Below are 25583 nucleotides of genomic sequence, written 5' to 3' on the forward strand. Positions count from 1 at the left end.
TACTTGCCACACAAGTATTGAATAAATGACAGATGGCTTATTGAAGGAAAAAAAAATTCCCACTGGGTAAGGATGCTTAGCTAAGACAATCGAGGCTACTTTCAATGGATTTGGTTTATCCATTCAGTGTGGCCACTCCTATCTCAGGCCGTGTGGCAAAAATGACCACAGGCAGAGCCAGGACCAACCAGTACCTGGGCTTCCTGAACAACCCCCAGGTACACACTGATCACAGAGAATGATGGGAGTTTTGCACTTTGATTCTGAGTGAGCCTGAAAATTTGGGGGTACAAGAGCTCTCCGATGAGATGAGGGATGGGAGAGGAGATGACAATGAGAGAGAAGCACAAACAACAGGCTGGGAGAGAAGACCAAGATGAGTGCAGTCAGATGACATGACAACCGGACAGCCCCAGCCAGCAGCGCTATGTTTTCTTGCTGTGCCTCCCCATGCACTCCAACACACACACACACACACACACACACACACACACACACACACACCCCTCATCGAAACCACACCAGCTTGGATCCTCAGACCCAGAAGTATGGTTCTTACCTGGTCAGGGTCAGCCTGCTCCACTTCTCCAGGCTGGCAGGAAGGAGCTCACTGTGAGGGGACAGGGACCTTCCCCAGGAACTTTAACTCCAGACCTTATTGCCTTTGACACCTGCTCACCTTGTAGGAAGTTGACTCTGCCAGGCATTGTTCCCTGGCCAGAACCCAGGCTGCAGCTTTTCATTTAATATCCTCATCTCAGGCAAAGGTCAGGACTGGGAAAGTATCGTAACACTCTCCCTCCTAGTTCACCATGTTCAGTGCAAGGTCATCATCAATACGAAGAGAAGACGTCTGAGTTGGACCTGTCAGTCACTATATCTTGGCCAAGTCAGTTTTCTCATCCATGACAGGGAGGAAGATCTTGTGGGATCACTGAGGTCTGATGGCATTTTTGTGACACCTTTTGCTCTTGAGAAAAGACAGAAAATGATCCATACCGTACTAATGATTGGCTTGATACCCATGAAAGACTATGAAAAACTATATTAGTCAGATACTCATACCTACAGTTAAGTAAAAACAACAAATGCTTCAAGGGAAGCTGGAAGAGTATTTGGCAAAATTCAATACTTGTACGGAGAAGTAGAAGCCTTTCTTAACATGGTAAAAATGTCCTTCTCAAATCCAAAATGTAACAGCCAACATGTTACAAGATGGTACAACTCCAGGATAGGCCCATCTTAGTGAGAATGTTTCCCATCACCATATCCATCTATAGTGGTCTCTGAAATGTATCATTATTTAAAAGGAGTGGTCAGATCATACACTGTGGTTGATCTGATGGTTTACATGGAAGACTGAAGCAAACTGGACACAAGAAAAATGTTAAAATCTAGTTTCCCTAATACCAGCACTGATAAAGTAGAAGACAGAATTGAAAGAAAAAAATACTCAGAAATATAATCCCCTATTTAGAAATAACCTTTATGCTAAGACATTTACAAAAATGTTAACAGTGACATTGCTCATAACATGAAAACCCTGAAGACAACTCAAATGACCATCAATAGTAGAGAGGATAGTTTTAGCATATATGAAAAATGAAATACAATGCATCCACGGAAATGAAGAAACAGTAGCTATGCTGAAAACATGACTGATTCTCACCAACATCTTGCTGAACAAACAAAGCAAGTAAAAAAAGAAATATAGAACTAAGTGATATATTTTTAGGGACATATACATATGAAGGAAAACTAACAAAAAGCAAGAGAATTATTAATATAGATTCACGGTAGTATCCTTAGTGTGGGATGAGAAAGCAGATGGCAACTGGGGAGAAGGACTTAGAGAGGTTTAAGTGCAGAGGTGAGGGCAAGGGTCAGAGCTCAGTGGTAGAGCACCCTGGGTTCCATCCCCAGCACCACAATCAACAACAAATGCAAATGAAATGCTTTATTAAGTGCGTGGGGATACATTTTCTTCTTCTCATTCACATTGTCATACGTATATTTATTATATGTAATATTTCATATGTATAGAGAACACATTTCATAATTTAAAATACGTGGAAGTCATATTTTGAAAAAAACTTTACCATGGATATGACCAAAAAATCGACAAATAGAAAAATATTTATTCAGTGCTGCTGGACACTTACTAGATATGAAGAACATGGCGTTTTTTTCCCAAGTTAATTAAACTATGTGATGTAACTTCAGTCAAAATTCCATATATCAGTAAGAATATTTGAGGAAAAAAAACTGTGAAAAAAGAAATACAGGAGGGAGTGGGGATATAGAGCTTAGTTGGTAGAGTGCTTGCCTTGCATGCACAAGGCCCTGGGTTCAATCCTTAGCACCACCAAAAAAAAAAAAAAAAAAAAAAAAAAAAAAAAAAAAAAATGAAATTACATTATAAGATTACAATAATTAAAATAGGAAATGATGTAAAAATAACCAGATTGATATAACGTAACGGATAGCATAAAAACAGACTCTAAACTTTGAGATACCTCTCTGATAAAAGGTATCTTTTAAAAAACATGAAGCTAATCTGATACTTTGGTGAGATTTTGAACATTTCCCTAGTTCAGGTACAAGGAAAAGATGTTCTATTTCTATTTAATATTGTAACAGAGGTCTTCACCAGCATAATAAAGCTAGAAAGTATAAATGATGAAAGAAATAAAAGTGTGATTATTTGCAGATTACATAATTAATCCAAAAGAATCTCCAAACTCTTAAAATTAAGAAGTAAACTATCAATTTTTCTGAATGCAAAGTCACAAAAAATCAATTATAATTCTATACACACTTGGCAACAAATAAATAGAAAATGAAATTTATAAAGCAATGCAATTGTCAGAAAACATCAAATACCTAGGAGTAACCTAACTAAAGGTTTTTAGCAAGACCTTTACAAAACTACATAACATTACTGAAAGAAATTAAAGGAGATAAACAAGGAGACAAATAAATGGAGGGATATCTCACATTCATGGATTAAAAGTACCATAAACTGCACGATTTAAACCACAGAAATTTATTGCCTCACAGTTCTGAAGGCTTGAAATCCAAAATCAAGATGTCAGCAGGACCACGGTCCCTCTAAAGATGCCGGGGAGGGTTCATTCCAGGCCTTTCCCCTGGCTTCTGGTAGGTGGTTATGGCAGCGTAATTCCAATCTTCACGTGTCATTTTCATGGTGTGCTGCTTGCCTGTATCCGAATTTCCCCTTTTGATAAGGACACAGTCATGTTGCATTAGGGTCCCACCCTACTCCCTTTATCTTAACCCGCTACATCTACACAGATCCTGTTTCTAAACATCATCACATTCTAAGATACTGAGGGCTAGGTTTGTGACATATGAATTCTGGAAGGAAACAATTCAATCCATAAGAGTGTTAAATGTATTCCTGTGTTAGTCAGTTTTTTGTTGTGGTGACAAAAATACTTGACACAAACAACTTGGAGGAGGAAATGTTTATTTTGGTTCACAGTTTCAGAGCCTGAGGCAAAGCAGAACATCATGGCAGAGGGCATGGTGGGGGACAGCTGCTCAACCAGGAAGGGTGGGGGAGACATAGTCCCCAAGGGTGGTTCCCAGTCACCTGCTTCCTCCACTCACGCCCCACCTGCTTATAGTTTCCACCACATCCCAGGAGTCCCTTCAAAGTATTAATCCATCAAATAAATCGATCAACTGATAAGGTCCAGCTCTCCTGTTCCAAGCATTTTCTGAAAGCCCACCTCTAGACATTGCTGCACTGGGGACCACGCCTTCAACACATGAAGGGGGTGTGGGCAGAGACACAAGTCTTCTTGAAGAAGTGAAATCGTTTTTACAGGCAAAGGGCAGAAGGGAGAATTCTCTGGAGAAATCGGCCTCTTGCATGCATGGAGGCCGGGAGAGATCTCTTTTTTCTTTGGTACTGGGGATTGAATCCAGAGACACTTTACCACTGAGCTGTATATCCCCAGTCCTATTTATTTATTTATTTATTTATTTATTTATTTATTTATATTTTGAGACAGGATCTAAGTTGCTTAGGGCCTAAGTTGCTGAGGCTGAGTGATCCTCCTGCCTCACCCCCTGAGTGGCTGGGATTACAGGTGTGCACCACTGCACCAGGCTGGAGACATATCTTTCTGCAGGCTCATTTTGAGGGCAGACAAAGATGAGGTTGGACTGCATAAGGGCCAGATCCCATCCTACACAATATAGGATTCATTGTAGCTAACATTTTAAATTACATAAAAGAGCAAAATTGAGCCTTTAGGTCAAAAGTATGTATTTTTGGCTTCTCACATCTCCTGGTACACCTATCAGTTGTGGCCCAGAAACTGCCCACAGCTGTAGAGGCTGGCTCATCTTGCTAACCTCCCCCTCCTAAGCTTCCCTCAGGAAGAGGAACCCCCAGAATCCTGGAGGAACTGCTGTTGAATACAGTAGACAAGGGAGCCACGTGGCACAGAGTGAACTGAGGTGGACACAGCAGTGCACGGCCAGGTCGGAGGTCTGTCTTCAAGGAGGGCCTTGCTGGGGGGAGAGGAGCGCCATGAGCACACGGGCTCCACTGGCCACAGCCGCAGGGGCCGTCTCAGCAGACAGCCACTATGCCCCACACCATGCTACTTCTGGTGGCTATGCCCCAAAGGCACAAAGCCCAGCCATCTTGTCCCAGCACTTGACCCTTCCAAGGGGCAACACTCGCTGCCGAGTTCTGCACTGGGTTGGCTGAGGTTTCGTCTGATCTCAGTGCAGTTCAGTTTCTCCCTATGCCCCACCCTGCTTCCTCCCCACCACTTCACAGGTGTTGTCCTCTAATAAACACTGCACACTGCACAGCCCAAGCTCCTCTCAGTGCCTTCTGGGGAATCCAACCTGTGGAGCTAGGCCTCTTGCTTCTAATCCATCCTCCCACTAAAATCCAGAGTTTGTTTTTGAAAACACAACCATGTCATCTCCAGGCTCAACATGACATTTTTTTTTCTACATCTATGTACCAGATATATTCCTCCTTTTTCTCATTGTGTAATAGCAGACCTGCCTTCTTCTAGTGATCAGGGCCAATTACTCTGCCAAAATGAAGTCACTCTCTGCCTGTGGTCCCTGGTCACGGGCAACCTAAAGATCCTACCTCATAATGCAAAAGGCCCAGGAATTTCCACTCTGCAGCTCAAAGATAAAGGGACAGAAAGAGAATTAGTGGCCATGACAGTGAGTTGGGCTACTTGGTCCACTTCATGCTACTTAGATCCAGGTGTCCGTCCTTGGGGGTATAGTGATGGAGTCCTTGATTCAATGCATACACTGACTGTTGCAGAATGTCACTCATGCTCATGGAGTATTGTTCATGTCATCAGTATACCATTCCGGTGCCTTTCAGATGGTGCATTATGTGCAAATCACTAAATCCCATTTTCATGGCTCATTGTCACCCCACCTATGGCTGTCAAGTTGGTTCTCTGGTCTGAGGTGGTGTTATATGGAACCCCACAACAGTGGATCCAACATTCTCTAAGCCTTTGGAAGGTCCTTCAGGGTGAAGCTCTGATTAGGAAGAGCAAATGTTTGCCTGTTCTTGTGAGAATTAAGAACAAACTGCTGGGCCTTCCAGGAGGGCAAGATCTCATTTTGCTGATGAGACTTGGCTGGTTGGTTTTCTTGAGAAATTGTGTCACGTTGAGGACTTTGGTAGCAGCAGTAGACAAATTAGAGTCTTACTAAATGACACTGTCTACTGTTGCCTGTGAATAGTTACTCTGCCACCACAGCCACTTTGTTCATCTAACCATTGTGTCAACATTGGAGTGGCCAATGACAGAGGCTGGCTGAATCAGTGGGTTGAGGCACCACTTGGCTATTCAGTTTTTTGTCAGTGATAGCTGCATAACTTTTGGCAGGATAAGAATCTTTTCCTGCTCCTGTAAGTCTGTCCACATACCTCTACCCCAGACTCCCTTCCCTGATCTACTTTTTCTGACCAGAAAGATGGGCCATTTGCCACTAATATGGAGACTTTAGGTCATTTATTTTTCCCTGAGTGGAGGGGAGGTGCTCTAGTCAAAGCTCTGACCACTGGGAGGATTGTTTTTGTTTTTTTACTACCATCTGATTTCAGCTTGCAGCTTGCATCACTCCTAAGGATTTTTTTCCTTATCTTTCAGCAGGTCTTATAGGATCCCCCATAATGCCATCGGTGTGTCCTGAGGGAGGAGCTTTGGTGCAATAATTTGGCAGGTGACAGGGAGGTTTAGATGTCTGCTTATGCCCTCTGATCCTGCTCGTGCTCAATCCTGGAGGTATCACTTCCATCTTATGGTGGATTGTGGCTGGATCTGCTGATGGGAAACAGCATTTGTTGGGAAGTTCTAGTCACTAGGTCCTTGGTGACCTGTGATCAGACATTCTTTACCAGGTTAGGAGTTGTCTTTCAAAGGTATACAATTCTTCACTGCATGGCACAGTCTTGCTCTGAAGCCTGAGGGACTTGCAGTATGAGAGGCTTTCACTAGGGCTTGCCACAAACTCTATACTTTCCCACCATTTATACTTCCACAGGGTCTGTAGATCATAAGCTGCAGGATTGCTTACATGAAAGCCTGGGCCAACTGCAGAGATCTTTCTTGTTCTGGATTCAAAGATGGGTCCCAGAACAAGAAAGAGCAAGGATGGTGTGGAATGTTAAGAACTTGAGGCTTATCTATGCTGTGCCACCTTCTTCATAGCAGGAGGTACAATTTAATAATTGCTTTGGGGATGATGTCTGATTACTAGACCCATGAAAACATTGACAGGTTTAATTTTCAACCCTCTGGCTCATGCATATCTTACTTGTCTCCAGCATGCTAGCCACCTCTTGCTCAACCCACCCAATTAACAGTGTCATTGATGTAATCAATGTGATATTCTGAGGATGTTCATCTGGTCCAGATCTCTTTGGACTTACCATGGCTCTTTGGAGCAAAACTATTAATGTATATTGTTATTTTCATGGAAATGTGAACCATTTCTGATTGTTTTGATTAGAAAAGAACACCACATCTGGTGCTGCATCTAATCACTCCCCCTAATTCATTTAGCTTCTTCAGGGACCAGATTTGTATAAGATGTGTGATCATTTCTATTCCTCTACCTCTTCCCGCACAATATGGCCCACCTCCCTTCCTGCACTGTTGCCACTTCCCTGACTGGAATTTCAACTTTGCTCAGCCCAGGCCATCACATTTTCCGTGCCTCCAGGGGCCATGTTAGTAGCAAGTTTGCACCAAATCCTGGGATCCTAGCTAGGGAGTTAAATTCTGTGTCTCAGGGGAACACTTCCATATAAAATACTGTCCTCTATCAAACCTGCTCTGCTCTAGTATTTGTTTCTTCATAAAGAAACTGCAATGGTTCATTAATCCCCATGAAACTTCAATGCTATCTATTTGGAAAATGTAAGACTACAGGCATTCAGTGTTGAGTATGTTATCAAACTGTAGAAAGAGTGTTCAGTATCAAGTGATTCATATTCATAGCCTATCTTGACTTTGGCTTGGAATCTCCATATTAATTCCATTATTGTTCAGCCTATGTAGAAATATAGGAAAAACAGAGCTTCCGGTATTAAAATAAAATAAAAAGTACCCCCCGCCCCTGCACTGGGGACTGAAACCAGGGGTGTTTTTTCATGAGCTACATCCCCAGCCCTCTAATTCTTTTGAGACAGGGTCTTGCAAACTTGCCCAGGCTGGCCTTGAACTTGTGATCCTTCTGCTTTGTGTGCTACTGCACCAGGCTCCTGAAAAGGCTTTAATGCTTTACAAATAAATTACTTTTCTCTTTTCATTTTTGGAATATTCATCTTATGGTCAGGTAATTTTATAATTTTTTTCTAGACAGATCTTGGAAGTACTAATTAGTTGAGGAATTCAGCAGAAAATGCTATGCTCCCACATAGGGCACAGAAATGTTGTGACAAGTGTCCAGCTTTCCAAGATGTAATTAAACATATTATTTCACCTAATACTTGAGATTCTTTGTTTTGTGAGTTATTAAAAAAAAAAACCCACCAAATTTGTTGGATTAATCTCATTGCTTTAGAGTCATATCTCATGTAAAAGGCCCTTTAAAATTATTTTTTAATTTAGTAAAATAGTTTTAAAAAAATTTCACCATGGTAGTCTGTTTTCCCTAAACTTATATGCTAGTAAGTCCCAAGGGGAACCAAGTTCAAGAATTTAAAACTCTCAGGCCAGGCATCATGGCACATGCCTGTAATCCCAAAGGTTTGGGAGGCTGAGGCAGGAGGATCGTGAGTTCAAAGCCAGCCTCAGCAAAAGTGAGGCACTAAGCAACTCAGTGAGACCCTGTCTCTAATAAAATACAAAATGGGGCTGGGGATGTGGCTCGGTGGTCCAGTGCTCCTGAGTTCAATCCCTGGTACCAAAAAAAAAAAAGAAAAAAAAAAGACTCCCAGAGAGAAAAACACAGTAAGACAAACCATTCACTAGTGACAAAGGAGTCAGCAAACTATTGGAAAACAGAGAGCTTGTAATAATGAAAAAAGGACAAAGTTTTGTAACCAATCACTTATTTTCTTTTAAAAACACATAACCACATTAACTTTTGCTTTATACAACCATCTAGAAACTATAAAACAGTACCACATTGTGCATTTAACCTACTTATCAAGAAGGGAAATCCACGTCTTAAGAATTCTACCCATATAAGAAGGAAAAAGGAGACAGCTAAGAGCACAGTCACAGATACATCATGGTCCAAGCAAGCATCAGTTCTTTGACGTCACCTTTTCCATTTACTAGAGTGGAGAGTAAGAAAGAAAGCAAGGGAGAAAAAAGAGAGAAAGAAAGAAGCACCCACAGAGGACTAATCACAATCCATAGTTACTTTGACAAGGGTAATTCAGGGTTTCATAGTATCATTTACCACACAGCGTGGAGGAGGTTGGGTATGTGAAGGAAACAGAGGGAGAGGGTCTGAAAAGCAAAATACATTTTCCCACCCCATTCCTCTCCTAAATACTCTTCATTGATACAAGCTTCTGTGCTAATGCAGAAAATGGCAAGAAATTAATCTTTACAATCTGATAAAGCTTAGTTTTGTAGTAAATGAACTGAGTGGCTCACAATTTTACCGCACAGTTTGGAGCAATAAGTGTCATGAATAATTACTCTTCAGTGATTTCCCACAATTTCTCCCTGTTCCCACCATGCTGGTGTTGCTACAGACAATCAGGGAAATGCAGGCAGGGATCTGAGGTAACAATCAAGGGACAGTGAGGTGGAATCCTTGCTCTCTCTCAGAAGTCTACATCTATCTAGTAGTACTGCAGTCTGTCCTCTGATTTGCCATGGTATAGAGAAAAGGGAATAGAAGGCAAGTAACAACTGTTTTGAAGGTACACAAGGTGAAACTGTGTAGCTAGCAGACATACTGAATCCAAGGCAGACAATAGGTTATTTGATTGTCCTTCGGTTGATGGCACCGTACAAAAAAACTGTAGGTAGCATTGATTTAATAATAAATAGGCCAAAGTTTTGCTACAAGGAAACACACTTCAAAGGAAAATTAGCATAACGATTTCCCCCCCTTCAGGGAAAACTCTTGTCCCTCATGCTTCCTCTTTCACCCTAAGTAAGAAAGATTGTTCTGAAAGATTGTTTCTGAGGGGCAACTCAGTGCCAGAGTTTTGACAGTTGGTAAAAGAAAGGTTTCAGGAGCCATACCAATCAGCAGGTTCTTTCCCATTCCCAGGCAAGATCCTATGTTGCTTAACTTAAGCTTTTCCAAACCTAATGAGATGCTTTTACTTTTTCATATTTGTTGACTGATGTGTGGTTAATGCTGGTTAGAAATTGTTGATCCGTAACACTGAACAGCAGACACTTCTTATGCTATAATACAATTAACTCTAACCCATATCACCATTGCCCTAACAAAAAGACTTGAAATACAATACAGAAAGTCGGGAGCTTTTAATATTTAGTATCAAGACTGACATTTGAAATGCAGAAGTGTATGTATAAGTAATTGAGAAAACTTTAAAATAACGAGCAAAAAAAAATTTATATCAATGAGGAAAAAAAAAAAACTAAGCTGATGTAATTTATTTTTCTTTACCTTTTTCAAAAGTCCTAACAAAACTTCTATTTCACCTGGTCACTTTAGATATTATCTGTAATGTACTGGTTTCTTATTAGATTTGAGAAAAGTATGGTGATTTTTGTAGTTGAGAGAGCCACGTATTCAACATGATTTTGCTTTAACCCAAGAAGCTATTTTAATTTAAAAAATTCAATATGTTTTTATAGTAAGAAGTACTTATTTTTTGAAAATTAGGCACCTTTTATGCAAACTGTTAAAATAACAATAACCTGAAACGTGTTTATCAAATATAGTGGTAATCATTTCCAAGAATCCCAAGTTTCTGAATAAAATAACACTATGGATAGGGTTATTTTCTGAATTCTTTTCTTCAGAATAAGAAAATGTTCTAGTTACCTGCTTAGAAAATTTCACGTGGGGATAAAGAACAATTTCGTGAATAATGCAAAGTAATGGAAAATAATGATAGGAGAGTAAAGGCAGCTCTTTCTGGGCAGCGTAACAACTATTGGTGAGGGATGGAGATTAACACCTGCATACTAAGCTCATGTACCTCCCACGCCACCCTGCTTCTGCTGCCAAGGGCCAATATCCTCTTGTATTTTGCTATTTCCAAAATTAATTTACTCCTCTTCAACTAAAGGTCTGTTAATCTGCTGATTATTTGACTCAGTACCAGGTGACTTTCTTCTATTCTTATCTTGCCTTAGTTTATCACTTCAGAAATGGATGAATTGTTTTCTCTAGTTGTGAATGTACTTCAGTCAAACCATGGTGCAAAGATACAATGTATCAACAAATTGCCATAATAAGAGCTCAGTTAAATAGTAGAAATCTCACGTCTAGTATATTTAGGAATTGTGGATCCCCATTCTCCTTCCTTAAGGGTTTATACTGGTCTCTACTGGCATTCTCCTCCTACACCCTTACTTCTGAATCTGAATTTAAGCAGTTCACTTAAGGAGTCTAACAACAAAGTACTGGAAAAGAAGGTTGCAGGTAGGGTTTCAACTTCTTTCCAAATTAAAAATGACCATCATGATTAATGATGACTTAATCTTTGACCATTTATTCTCTCTATATGATATGAAATTGCCAATTATTTGTTATAATGGTATGGGCAGTCTTAAATATAGGCACTCATTTGTGCATAACAAATAAACCACTTTTCTGTTTTTCCATTTCTCTATGTACATCAATGCTTTCCATATTATCATAAAATAAAAAATGAATTTTAATTTTTTATTAAACACTTTCCTTTTCATTCTTCTGGGATAGGATTTTAACTGATATTAAAAATTGAGTGGCTCTCAAAAATAAAACTAGAATTTTAAACCTAAAATCAGATCGAGTTTCTTTCACCTTTGGTTAGACTGTAAAATGACTCTGTGACAGTTATTTTTAAGAAAGCCATGGAGAGTTTCAGTGTACAGGAGTTTCCAGTAAAATTTTAGGTAGGACAGAGCATTCACACTGCTTAGGCATATACAACTGAGGAGAGAAAAATGAATATAGACTTTTTTGAAGGAAAAAATTTTAAATATATACTTTGTCTTCCAAAGTCTCTTGATGAGGGAAATTCCTTTTTTCTATTTAAAGCTTTAAAAGGAATGTGGAGCTGTGTGTTTAAATACATATTTGAGCATCTGTCATGATAAGCTGAAAGTTACATATGCCTATTTTTGAGTAGACTATGCCAGTAGGACAAATGCAGCAGAGAATACATTTTATCATTGTATTTTATATTAAGAAGTAATGTGGATGAGAGCCTAGAATCATAAGAGTTGGAGAAAGACCGAAATGGCCATAGGATAGATACACTGAAGTAGAAACACTGGGGGATTGAAATACCAGAAGCTAAGTGTAAGATTGTGTGTGTGACATCATCTAAATTTACTAATATAGAATGAAGCTGACAATTCAAATGGCTCTGGATACACATTAATATCACCAATTTTATTTGTATAAGAGATGACTGGTCACTGGACTTTCTCTATATCCTCAGGATAATTACTGCTATTGGTTGACAGACCAGTGATATCTCCCTCATAGTTTTAAGGTACAAAACCCAGAATAATCAGGGGAAAAAAATCCTAAATAGAAAAATGCAGTCTTTAATCCAACAAGGATCACTAAATTGGTACCACTGATTATTATCAAGGATTCAATTTATTTAACTTTTTTTTTTTTAAATAAGCACTTTCTTTTCAGTTTTGGGACAAGGGGCATACTTGGCAAAACAAACAAACAAAAAAAAAAGCAGTAGAGGCCACAAAATTGTATGATTTTTTTTTCCAGAAAAAAAAATCTTGATTCAGAAAGGGAACAAAGGGAAATTTTGGAGAGTTGTCAGAATAAAGATGGAAGAAACTCCTTTTAAAAGAAACTGTCACTTAATTAGAATAATTTTGGTAATAACAGTGACTTTAATGTAATCTACTGGAATTATGACAAGGGTTGAGTAAAGATTTATGATGCACACTAGAAGAGTTGGTGACAAAAGGGGTGAACTAAAGGGCAGTAGCCATTTGTTTTTAAGACAAAGCAAGTGACAACAGCTGCCTTCCTACTTATTTGTTCCTTTGACTTAAATGAAGCTGAAAATGACAGAAGTTTGTTCAAGTTCAAGTCTACAGATGGTGACTCTGGAATCTTCACCTGTGTCTTGGAGGGGTAATTAAAACACACTTTACTTTTTCCTGGTATTTATGTTAATTTTGTTAGATAAAGAAATGCTATTTTTAACTATTTTTGCCAGGCTGGAGACTGAGCCCAGGGTCCTGTGCATGCTAGGCAGACATTCTACCACTGAGCTACACTCCTCACCAGGCCTGAGATGATAGATTTAATGCTAATTATATTCAAGAAAGTAAAATGCCTTATAGTTTCAGGTCTTATTTGGGAAGAAAGGGAATAATTGAGACAAAAAAGTGAAAATGGGCACTGCATATAGACTATCATAGACTGAAATTTCTAAGAAATATGTTTTATGTCTGACTAGTTTTAGGCCCTCAAAAATTTTAAAGCAGGTTTCTATCATGGGAGGGCATGAAATTCCTGCATTAACACTGCTGGGAGAAATGGCTGCCAAGATCTTCTGTATAAATGTAATATGAAGGAGGGAGGATAATTTGTTTCACATGCTCAAAAATATCCCATTAATGGACTTTTAATTTGATCAGACTCTGGCTTAAATGGGTAAGACCAGAGGAAAAATTGTCTAAAAAGGGAGTAAAATAGCCCTGCTTTCCAGAGTTAGTAAAGATTACACTACAATCACCCTACATGCTGAAGCATAATAAAGTGTAACTTCAGTTATTATGGTTGGAATATGAGTAAATATTCCTAAACGAAAATGTATCAGATTCTCTTATGTGAATTTCAATCAGTGGGGTAAAAGTGTGTGAAATACGTGCCTTGTTACGAGAGATATTCTACAGCAGCAGCAACTTAAAATTTTAGTAATAAAACTTTGGCTTAAATTGAAAAGAAAAAAAAAAAAGTCAAACTGGTGCAAGTTGTCTCCCTAAAGAGGTATGTGGGACTGACCCTCATAAATGTCATCCACATTAGTTTCCCCCATCTTCTTTCACTGTTATCACTTTCATTGCACAGGAGTTATAGCATTCTTTTATGGTTAATTTCATAAATAATGAGAAAACTATATGTAACAAATACATCATATTTCCCACCCACCCAGCAACCCTTCCCAAATAAGAAAAGTTACATCAAATTAAAAAGTAGCTTCATGAATGAAGGTACTGCTCCAAGTTGCACTTTCCCTGCAAGTGCAGCCAGTGCCTTTGCGCTGGGTATGAAGGAAAGGAAAAAGATTCTCCACATAAACTGACAAAAAATTTAAAAACCAATGTCCGGTTTCAACCAGTCAAAACCGGGCCAAGCAGAAGCCAAGCTATCTCAGTACCATCCCATCAGAAGGTCCTTGCAGTGCCTGTTCTTCCTGATAGGTATCTGTGTCCTTGTGATTGTAAACAATCCATAAGGTACAATGTTTTTGTTCCTTAAAACGTCCTCTGATTGGCAAAATGAAGTAAATATTTGTTTTAAAAATAGAAAATTAAAATTAAACCAGAAGAAAAGAAAAGAAACACAGTGAGCTTGTTTGGAGTCCATAGGATCCGATCTGGAAGAGCTCGGAAAATGTGTTACGTGTTTTCTCCTGTTTTCAGCTGGAAAAAGGTACTAGAGGTTGCGTTGGTCGAGGAAAGAATTGTAGAGTAGGAAAACCAAGGATGTTAATCTAGACTTCAGAGAATTCAAGTGTTAGCTTCATCATCTGTGTCTTCTATCAATACCTTAGTGTCACGAGCCTTGGATCTGGTGGTAAAAAAGGGAAAGAAAAGCATTTAGTTCATTACTACATTATAAACACACTCACAATGTTAGGTACATTTCTAATCTCACCACCATTAATATATATCCTAAACAGGTACCATCTATTGCACAAGATGGACTATTCCTGAAGTTATATGCTCAATTTCTGGCATTATTAGAAAAACACTAAGAGGAATGTAATAAGAACAATAGCAGGACATGTTTAACAGAGAAGAAATTTGAATAGGACCATCTGAGTTTGAGCACTGACTTTGATTTATGACATTAAATTCTTTTGAGTGCCCCTTTCCATATCTCTAAAGAAGGAATAAAAATAACTATTTCACTTAATATCCCTTTTACCTTATGTTCAGTATGCATATCAGGTGAGAAAATAGATGTAAAAATCAATAAGGCATAAACAAATAAATCAAAGACCTAAGGAAAGGCATGATAGCTGTTTGTCTTCAAATAGTTGGCAAAGCCTGATGCAGAAGAGGGAGGAGACTCATGTGAGAGAGCCCAATGAGAATCAAACTGATGAAGTCATAGTTTAATCATAAGGACATACATTTCAACCCAATATAATCTATCCACTGCTATAATTATCCAACAATAAAACCAGGTCCCTCAGATTATTATACAGTTCATTAACACTGTTGATTTTCAATCAGCATAAAATGATCATCTATTCATTTTATACAGAAGGGATTCCTAAACTGGCTGAAATATGGGATTAGGTAACATTAAAGTATTCTGGAACTTCTTAAGAGTCCATGAAGTCAAGTAGCAATTGGGGAAATAACAGTTAATATTCCTACTTGACAGAAGGGGAAATTTACATTCAAAAGGTTAAGGATGTGCTAAAGGTTGCATGAGTCATAAACTAAGATCTTATTTTAGATTTCCTTCTCTCTCTCCATCACACATAATCTATTCCAATCTAAATGTCTTTCCTTGGTTGCAACCTAAATTCTCAACGTTTTCCCACTAAACACCTGAAATTGAATATTATTTATTGCCAAAGGGTCTCTGTGTTTTTCAAACAGAAATAGTGTATGTTCAGATTGCCCTCTGCTGGTAACTAATAAGGATTAGACTTTCAAAATCAGGAGCTCAACAAGACTCTAGACTATATACAGCATTTTCTTCCAGCCTGCTGTGCTACTTACCTTTCTTCTATGAAAAAAATGTGATTTTCCCCCATGTACAAGATCAAGCTTTTACTTTTTGATCTTTGATGATATTTTATCTAGTCAACTAAAATTTTCTCATTATAGTTCTGTCACATGGTTTTCCTTTCTGCCCCTTGTTTCTACCTTGATAGTCTTCACGGAGTCTCTAGCCTATTCAAACACTCCTTATCCGTCTCCAAACTGCTGCTCATGCTTAAATCTCCTCCTTCATTTCACTCTACTGTGCTATCCACTATCTCTAAACTTCAAATGCAGTCACCATATATCCTACATTTATTATTTCGGGAACATACAAAGTCAATGACTGATAAAAATATTGTAGGTATTTAATAAGATAAAATAGTCATTGCTTATATTTATTGGGGACTTTCTGTGAAGGAACTGGAGTAAGTTCCATGTGATAATGAACTTAATCCTCTTAATCACTGTATGAGCACAGGCTGTATTAATCCCAATTTATAGAAGAGAAATAATATTAAGGAATTTAATCAAGGCTACAAAGATGACACGATTCCTACAGTTTATAACTGTATACATTTTATACAAAACTACTGAAGAGTCAAGTAAATCCTTCCCCAACAATTTTGTCCCCAGTGTACCTTGTAATGTCCATTAGTGCACTAATAACATTTACTCTTTTTTAAGAAATATTTTTTAATTGCAGATGTACACAACACCTTTATTTTGTTTATTGTTATATGGTACGGGATTGAATCCAGTGCCTCATGCATACTCAGTAAGTGCTCTACCCCTGAACCACAACCCGGCCCTATATGCGCTAAGACATTCTGTAAGTTGGATCATATGAAACTGCTATTACTATTTTTTGTAGGTGAACAATGGTTAAATGCCTGTAATTTCATTCAGGCATTTAACCATTGTTAATTTGATAGCTTCTTAGTCTAATGTTACTTAATGCTAAAAAACAGAAATGCCTTACACTAGTAGCAGCTATACATACTGAGAAGCGAGGCGAGGCCGGCGCAAGGAGATGCTCTGGTTGTACTTCCATGACCGATTCTTCTGGCGGTTTCGTACCCCATCATCCTGATCCATCATCTGTTCTAGGAGTGTCTGATCATCTGCGTTCAGGGGGGCCACAGAGATGTCTCGCACAGCACGAAATTCACCACAGTTATTTAGATGTTCATTTTCCAAGCGGAAAAAGTTCCACACAAACCGCCTTAGCAAAATGGGGTAGAGCAAACACACTAATTATAAAAGTTGAATATACTACTACTATCTGGAAAGCTCCCAGAATATCAAGTTTTTACTGATGAAAACAAAACAAGGAATTAAGAGCTAGAATATTTAAATGAAATGGAGAAAGGAAGCATAGAGGTGGGAAAATAAGAGTGGACTATGCAAAAGGAAAGCAGTTTTAGACTACTCATTCTTTCACTTCATCCAACAAATATTTACTGAATGCCAACTGAAAGGGAGGAAAAGGCATTGAATGAGATAGATAAAACCTTTGTTCTTATTTTATGGTGAAGACAGATATAAAAATCAACCGATGAAAAGCTGGGGAAAGTAAAGCAGGAAAAGGGCACAAAGTGTGACATATGGCTGGTGAAGGAGAGTTGTATGCATCTAGCAAAAAATCTGAATATAAGTAAGCAAGTCATGGAGAAAAATATCCTCATTGTGGGCCTGCTCTTAAGAGTACACTGGGATCCCTGCTGCTTTCCTTCTCTTTCTCTGCCTTCCGTCTGCCTGGAGGTGAACAGCTTTGCGCTATCACATGCACCTGCCCATGTTCTGCCTCACATTCTGGCCTGGAAACCATGGAGTCAGGTGACAGAAATCTCTGAACCATGAGCCAAAATAAATCTTTCCTGCTTTAAGTTGGCTTTTGTCACAAGTGTAATAGCTTTAACTCTGGGAGACTGTCTAGATTCAAATCATGGTTCTGCCACTTACTAGCTATAATGATCTCGGTTGAGTTTCTTAGCCTATGTTTCAGGGTCATCGGTAAAATGGGAAAATGGAAGCTACTTCATAACATTGTTGTGAGGATTCAATAACTTATTAATTATAAAGAGCTTAGAACAGTACCAGAGACATAACTGGTACTACATATAGCGTTTGCTCTATCATCATCATCATTAGTACAGTTATTAATAAAAATGGTACAGTTTGAATACTGGGAACAAATACTTGAATAGCAGATGATAAAAATGGAGAGAGAGGGAGTGGAGACAGGAAGTGTAGACATTTCTTAAAGAATTTTGTCATTAAGAAGAGCAGATAGATGGGCAAAGTTAGAGGGGGTAAGAAGATTCTAAAGTGTTTTGTTTTTGTTTTAAATGGGTGACAGAAAATTAAGCAAATGAGTTCTTTACATTTTTTTTTTAATTTTCTTTTTTATTGTTGCATTTGAATTATACAGAATTATGGGTTTCACTGTGGATATTCATACATGCAAATAACATACTTTGAACATATCCACCAAGCAAATGATTTCTTAAAAAAGACTACCAAGAATTTAAAAAAAACTTAAAAAAATTAAGATATATATTTTTTAAAATTTACAAAGTAGCATATGAAAAAAAGAAGTGGGTGGAAGAGATGGTGGCATGATGTAGGATTCAGGCCCTAGACCTAGATATTTGGGAGAGTCAAGAAGGGAAGGAAGGGGAAAAATGGTCTGGAGAGAACACTGACAGCTACAAGAACACTGATTCCAGAGTTATTCTTTAACTTACAGGCTTTTAGTTTTATGTTTCCAGCTTTGATTACATTTTTATCAGGCAGTGTATGCCCACCCTGACTCAGAAATGTCATACACCTATCTGAGAATATCTTAGTATCATTTCATTTGTGAAAGATTCTCACTGGGTGAAGAGTTCTCATTTTCTTTTCTGCACACTGAAGATTTCATTTTAGTGATTTCTGACTTTCACTGTTGCTCTTGAGAAGTCAGCTGTTAGTCTACTGCCACTCCTTTAAAGGTAATCTTTCTGGCTGCTTTTTTTAAAATAAGCATTTTTATTTTATATAATATACATATATAAAAGTTAGTCAATCAGAAGTATGCAAGCTTAATTATCATCAAATGAAAATCTTATGTAATTAATATCTAGAAATATGAAATTTATTAATTACCATATAACTCACTGAAAGCTACCTTTAGAGCACCCTACTATGCTAACTTGATTTTGTACACAGTATACAGTAGAATTCAATATTCATTTTTTTCCATATGGATATCCAGTTGACTCATTTTTTTGAGGGGGTGGACTGGGGTTTGAACTCAGGGTGTTTTACCACTGAGCAATATCCCCAAGCCCTTTTTAAACTTTTTTATATTTTAAGACAGGGTCTTGTTATGTTGCTTAGGGCCTCACTAAGTTGCCAAGATTAGCCTTGAACTTGTGGTCCTCCTGCCTCAGCCTCCTGACTCCCTAGGATTACAGGTGTTAGTTGACTCATTTTTTTAAAAAGGTCTTTCTCCTGTGTTATGTAGCTATCTTTGACATAAATCAGGCAGTGTCAATATATACATGGGTATAATGTCAATATATACAGTGTCAATATATACATGGGTCTAAATTCCCTGTTCTGTTTCAGTGGACTTTCCTTTCATCAACATAGTACACTATTTTATTCACTATAGTTACATGATCAGTTTGTATCTGAGAGTATAAATTTTTAATCTTGTTCTTTTCAGGATAGTTTTGGCTATTCTTGATTCTTTATGATTCCTTATAAATTATCAATTTTTACACACATAAATTTTTCATTAGATTTATGTCTAGGTAATTGATATATTCTAATGTTATTCAAATGTATTCCTTGTATTGAGGGGTATGGAAAAATCTAATAATTTATTTGTAAATTCTTTTGAACTTTCTGTATATGTAATCATGTCAGTGAGTAGTTTTATTTTTTTCTTTCTAATCTTTATATTAACTTTTTTCCTCACTATACCAGCCATACTTAGAGCAAAATGTTAAATAGAAATGGTGATGGTAAATACCTGCCTCATTCCTAAGCTCAAGGGATATTTCATAGTGTTTTATGTGGAAAATATTTTTTTCATGAACAGGTGTTGAATAGATTAAAATTTCTTTCTTTCTTTCTTTCTTTTTTCTTTTTTGAAACAGAGCCTTATTGTATTGCCCAGGCTCACCTTGAACTCCTAAGTGCAAGTCCTACCTCAGCCTCCCAAGTATCTGGGACGATAGTCGCACAGTCCCGGCCAGGTACTGATTTTTAACAATGGCCTTTTCTGTATATAGAGAGATTCTCTGCACCCCCCACCCCTTTATTCAGTTAAAGTAGTAAACTATATTAATTTTTGAATGTTAAGTATTATATTTCTAGATGAACCTAATATGCTGGATTCATTACCTAATATTTTATTAGAACTTTTGAGATTATATTACGAAAACAATACAGTGGTTGAGACAGATTAGTATATTTTCTTAGAATATTTTTATAGGTTTAAGTAATAAAGTCTTGCTTTTTCACAAAAACAAACTGGAAAGTGTTACCTTTTTTTGTCCTTTTTCTCTGAAGCATCTTCTTAGTAAAGAGTAATATTTCACCTTCAAATATTTGGAAGAATTCCCTGGGCCTGGAGTTTTTATTGTGGGAGGTACTTTAGTAAGAATTTTATTTCTTTAATATATTCAAGTTTACCAGCTTGTCTGTTTCTTCTTTATTGGTTTTGGTGAATTATGCTTTTTGAGGAATTTGGCCATTTTTGTTTAAATTTTTAAATTTAAGACATAAAGTTGCTTCTAATATCATCTTACTCTTTAAAAAGAAGTCTTTAGGATTTTTTAAATAATTTGTGCCTTTTTTCCTTTAACCCATCAATTTCTATTCTTCATATTTTCTTCTGGGTTTGACCTGCTGTTTTAGTATTTTTTTTTTTAAATTTCTTACACTATATATTTTTCCAGTATACACACCCTCTAAGCCTGGCTTTAACTTCAGTTGACATTTTCCTTTTGTTATATTTTTAATTTCATTCTATTCAAGATATTCTGACATTTGCATTGCAATTTCAACTTTAATCCTCAGGTTATAAATTTCTAAATATTTGGGAATTTTATCTTTCTGTGATTTGAATCATCTGAAATCTGTTGTGACTTCTTTTATTGCACAATATGTGCTTAATTTTGGTAAGTGTCCTATATGCATTTAGAAAAATGTTTGTGTAGTAGTTTATGGATGCAATGTTCTATATATGTAAATCATGTTAATTACTTATTAATCTATATTAAAGGAAATACATTAAAATCTTCCATTAAAATTCATCTACCTATACTTTTTAGCAATGTCAACTTCTGCTTTATATATTTTCAACTTTTATTTTAATTATTTTCAAGATATGTTATCAGGTATATATAAATTTAAGTTGGCAATCACTCTGAATCCCAAAGCCATCAGATCTAGTAAATTTTTAGTAGTGCAAAAGTAGCTTTAGTGTTCTGTTTATCTTGGGGTTCCTATTTTCACTTAGATTTTGTGCTATTTTGGCAGATCACTGATACTTCTGGAAGACTTATTAAACCTTTTTTTTTTAAATTGTTTTTGGTTGTAGATGGACACAATACCTTTATTTTATTTATTTATTTTATGTGATGCTGAGGATCAAACCTAGTGCCTTACACATGCTAGGCAAGCGCTCTACCACTAAACCACAACCACAGCCCCCATATTGAATCTTTTATCCAGCATTTTTGCCACTTTCAAGTGAGAAAGTTTGTCTGAATAACTGAGACTACCAAATTGCAAAATATAGTCCCAAAATATTTAAATTTCTTTTTAACACCCAATTTTAATTTATCACTCTTAAATGAATTAAAGAAAACTTTAAATCATCATCAATAATTATTTTAACTATAAGAATTAATCTCTGCTAGGTGTGGTGGTGCATGCCTGTAATCCCAGAGGCTCAGGAGGCTGAGGCAGGAGGATCGCGAGTTCAAAGCCAGCCTCAGCAAAAAGTGAGGTCCTAAGCAACTCTGTGAGATCCTGTCTCTAAATAAAATACAAAACAAGGCTGGGGATGTGACTCAGTGGTCAAGTGCCTTGAGTTCTATCCCCAGTACCAAAAAAGAAAAAAAAATAAATAAAAAAAAGAAAAAAGAATTAACCTCTAAGTCTTTTAGATAGGATTTTCCAACTCTGGGGCTGATAAGTTTGAGAAAAGTTGGAAATTTAAACTTTTCAAGAATAAGTTATATTAAATTCTAATTTGTAAGTACTGGGCATCTTTTTGGTAGAAAGAATCTTTGATAAACTTTTCAATGGTTTGCTTACCGGAAAACCTCGAGAGGAGCAAAGACAGTAGCAATGATGTCCCCAGCATGAGGCAACAAAGTTGTAGAGGTAATTGAGATTTGGATAGTCCAAGCAAAGCGTAGTATCACATCCTCTATGATGGCACAGTAGTAGTAGGCCTAAGGAATAATAAGCAAATTGAGTATGTTTTCCATTATCTTTCTCACAAAGAAGCATACCTACCAAAAGACTCATGCATGTTCTACCAATAGGCATAGGTTCAAGAGGAAAAAGTTATATTCTATTTAATTTTGCATAAGTATATATTATATTTTAGGAAAAACTCATCAATTAGTTTTCTTCTTAAATGATGTGATATTCAAAACAAAATATTAATGAGTTTCAATAATCATTTAACAAATATATTTCATTCCCATATTATATACCAACTCTCTTCTAGGCTCCAGAAAGACAAGCTAGATGAGAAACTTGATCAATTGAGGTTACTTCTAGCAGCTACATGATAATGTCTTAACAGATAATATTAAGGATCATTAGCAGATTTACTAACTGTGCTTTTTGCATTTGTGTTTTCAAATTGCCTTACCTTGTATCTGAAGAAAGTTTTGCCTTGTTTTTTGCTGTTAGTAAATGAAATTAAACTAGGATAAATTTTTTATTTGTTCTAATTAGTTTGGATGAGTTTTTAAAATGATCTATTTTTTTACATGGAGAACATAGTACTCTACTAATACTTCCAGGTACTCAGCATGATTTAGGATTCTAGTTCTAGCTATACAAATGTCTTAAATATACAAAATGCCAACATATATTTCAGGGATTTGCTCATTATTAATAAAAATTACCTCTTTAATACATTTATTTAAAGGTTGTGATATTTTGGGAACTAGAATTGCTATTTATTAAGATGTAATATTAATTTAATTTTAACAAAGTAATACTAGTCATTGTTAGGCTATTAACCAAAAATAAACAAAACAATTAACCTTGCTACCTTCCTTTTCCATTTCCTAGAGATGTTTTCAAAATTTGTAGTTACTCTACTAATTACCCTGTATATTTCTAAGTAATGTGTATATATGGTTTCATCTTGATTAATCAATTTTATACAATATCCATTTAATGCTGGTTATTTAGATTTTATGAGGATTTTAACACATTCTCATATCTCTGTATCTTTCCCCATCTTCTCTCTATAGTGATAATGCAATTTTTGGACAAATCCACATTCACTACATTCCTTCTAGACTTAAGCAAATAACTTCAATTTCATGAACCTTTAAGAGTCAACTGATATGCTATCTATAGCTGAGTGCATTGTGAGCTTATGTTACCAAAAATGTGAAAGAGTTTTGGGAGAAAACACAAAACTTGGGATAAAGAGACACAAAACTTAAGTTTGAATATGGAGATAACAAAAATGGTTCCTGGACCTGGGTGCTCAGTATGCACTGCTAATTTCTAGAAACTAATTAATTTTTAATGAAGGTTCATTGAACTTCACAAATAGTTTCTTCACTTTTCAAGCTGGATGGATTTTTACCTCAATATTTTCCTTTTTAAAACTGAGAGGGATATGGTGATTTAACAGAACGTTTTTCTTATAAATTTACAAACTAAAATACAGAAAAACATATTCTTTTATTTCCTAGCACCATGAAAATATATAATAACAAAGAAACTAAAAAGATTCTATTCACTTTTTAAAAAAATATTTATTTTTTAGTTTTAGGTGAACACAAAATCTTTATTTTATTTTTATGTGGTGCTGAGGATTGAACCCAGTGCCTCATGCCTGCTAGGCGAGCACTCTACCACTGAGCCACAACGTCAGCCCTATTCATTAATTTTATTACATAGAAACCAATGTCATAATTATTTGAAAAAAATTAACATTTATTTAAAGATATAAATAGTTCATCTAAGCAATCATTATAGTGAAAAACAAATATAGCTCTAAGGCAAGAATAATATAAGCAGTAATAAAATGCAACATTTTGTGTGCATAAAGGGCCAGTTTTATCTGAACTCATGCCTATTCTCTGATTACTGATTTTTTTTCAAATGAGATTTATAAAAATACGTCTGAGGTCTTGAGCATATGTAAATTTTTACATTGGGATTATTGCTATAGTTTTAGGTTTAAAAAAAAAAAAGACCAACATCAATGAATGCCCATGCCCATCCCCTTCATTTGCTTATCTGAAGTTAACTTATATATACATCATTTATCTTTACTTTCCTATCATTTATCTTTTAATCTTCAGGCTTGAAACAGCCCTCCCTACTTACCAACTGACACATTCACATACTTTTAAAAATATAATTTTGAGTGATTGAAGACATTTTGGTATAGTATAAAATATTTGTGGCCCAATCTATACTTTCTTACCATAGAGGAATTTCAGAACTGGAAATACCTAAAGAAATAATTTAATCTAACACTCTTACCTTTTAGAATCTTTTGTAGTCTGGATGCCCAATGAGACACAATTGGTTAGTCAGAGAGCTGGGACCAGAATTCATATGTCAGGATTCCCAATTCATTGTTTAATCTCTTTCAAGGTTACTAGAACATCTGAGTAAAGATACTTTTGGTCTTTTGACTTTTGAATTCAGCCTCTCTTGTCCTTATTTGTATGTAGGTTTAAATAAATGAAAGGAGAGTTAGGCCCTCCCTTTCCTTTGAGTGTAGAGTTAGGCCCTCCCTTTCCTTTGAGTGTCCATAACACTGCTCCTTCAGGGATGTAAACATTCATTCATTGCATAAACACTAAGTGTACCACAGACCAGGAACTATGCTTGGCAGTGAGAAATAGAGATACCTAAATAGATAATTATAATACAATGTGATAATTGCTATAATAGAAGTTTATATAGGTCAAAAAGGACTAGTATAAATGGCTAAATATGCTAGGAAAAATAAAGGCTTTTTAGAGACAGTAACACTTAAACTGACTTAAAAAGGAGGAACAGGAATTTATAAAGCAAATAAAGAGGAGAAAGGGTACTTCAGACAGAGGGAATTCTATCTTCAAAAACAAATTACAAACTGTAGTAAATAATTTATTCTTCTAGTCTTTATCTTACTGTACTGCAATCTATTTATTTATCTGCTTAGATATAGCTTATGGCCTCCTGGAGAACCAAAATTTTATTTTATTTTTATTTCTTATAGTGCCTATCATATAGTAAGCATTTGATACAATTTTGCTGACTGAAAAATTTAGGTAATTATTCTTCTACTGTATTAGTTTAGAATAATTAGGGACTGGGTCTATAATTTTGATAGGACTTAATTAATGATTATTTATTTTTTTAATTTTAAAATGAATACAAACACTTTGTACATACTTTTTGAGGGTATACAATCTCTTCTCGGAGGAAAGTGTTTTCTCCCGCATTCCTGTCAAAGAGACCCCAGTCCATCTTTAGATCCCAGATGAGGGTATAACAGGAACTAATGATATAAAAGACAATCCACAGGTAAAAGAATACCATGGTATCTGAGTGATCTCGTTCTGAAGAAGGAAAGGGGAAAAGGAGAAAAAGAGAATTACTAAAGTTAAACAAAATTCTTAACTAAATAAAACTATAATTAAACAGCTGATAATTTTTATAGTGCCCCATAAAGAAGTAAAACTTTAAATAAATCTCCTTAGTAGTATCACT

At 36.3% G+C, this 25583-nt stretch overlaps 1 protein-coding gene and 1 long non-coding RNA gene across 2 annotated transcripts in view; one reads left to right on the top strand and one right to left on the bottom strand.

Annotated features, from left to right (window-relative positions):
* LOC308650944 overlaps positions 1-25583 on the top strand; it is a 902096-nt gene that overhangs the window by 221814 nt on the left and 654699 nt on the right. The window lies entirely within an intron of this gene.
* The window catches only part of XPR1 (xenotropic and polytropic retrovirus receptor 1), a 182757-nt gene continuing 165698 nt past the window's right edge, over positions 8525-25583 (bottom strand). The window contains exons 12-15 of the mRNA XM_081297506.1: positions 25266-25432; positions 21930-22069; positions 16612-16833; positions 8525-14457 (exon numbers count right to left, since the gene is read on the bottom strand). Of these exons, the coding sequence (XP_081153632.1) occupies positions 14397-14457; positions 16612-16833; positions 21930-22069; positions 25266-25432 (590 nt within the window). The 3' untranslated portion in view covers positions 8525-14396. The remainder of the gene's footprint in view (positions 14458-16611; positions 16834-21929; positions 22070-25265; positions 25433-25583) is intronic.

The sequence above is a fragment of the Spermophilus citellus genome (genome assembly GCF_964194105.1).
Source record: "Spermophilus citellus genome assembly, chromosome: 6".
NCBI lineage: Eukaryota > Metazoa > Chordata > Mammalia > Rodentia > Sciuridae > Spermophilus > Spermophilus citellus.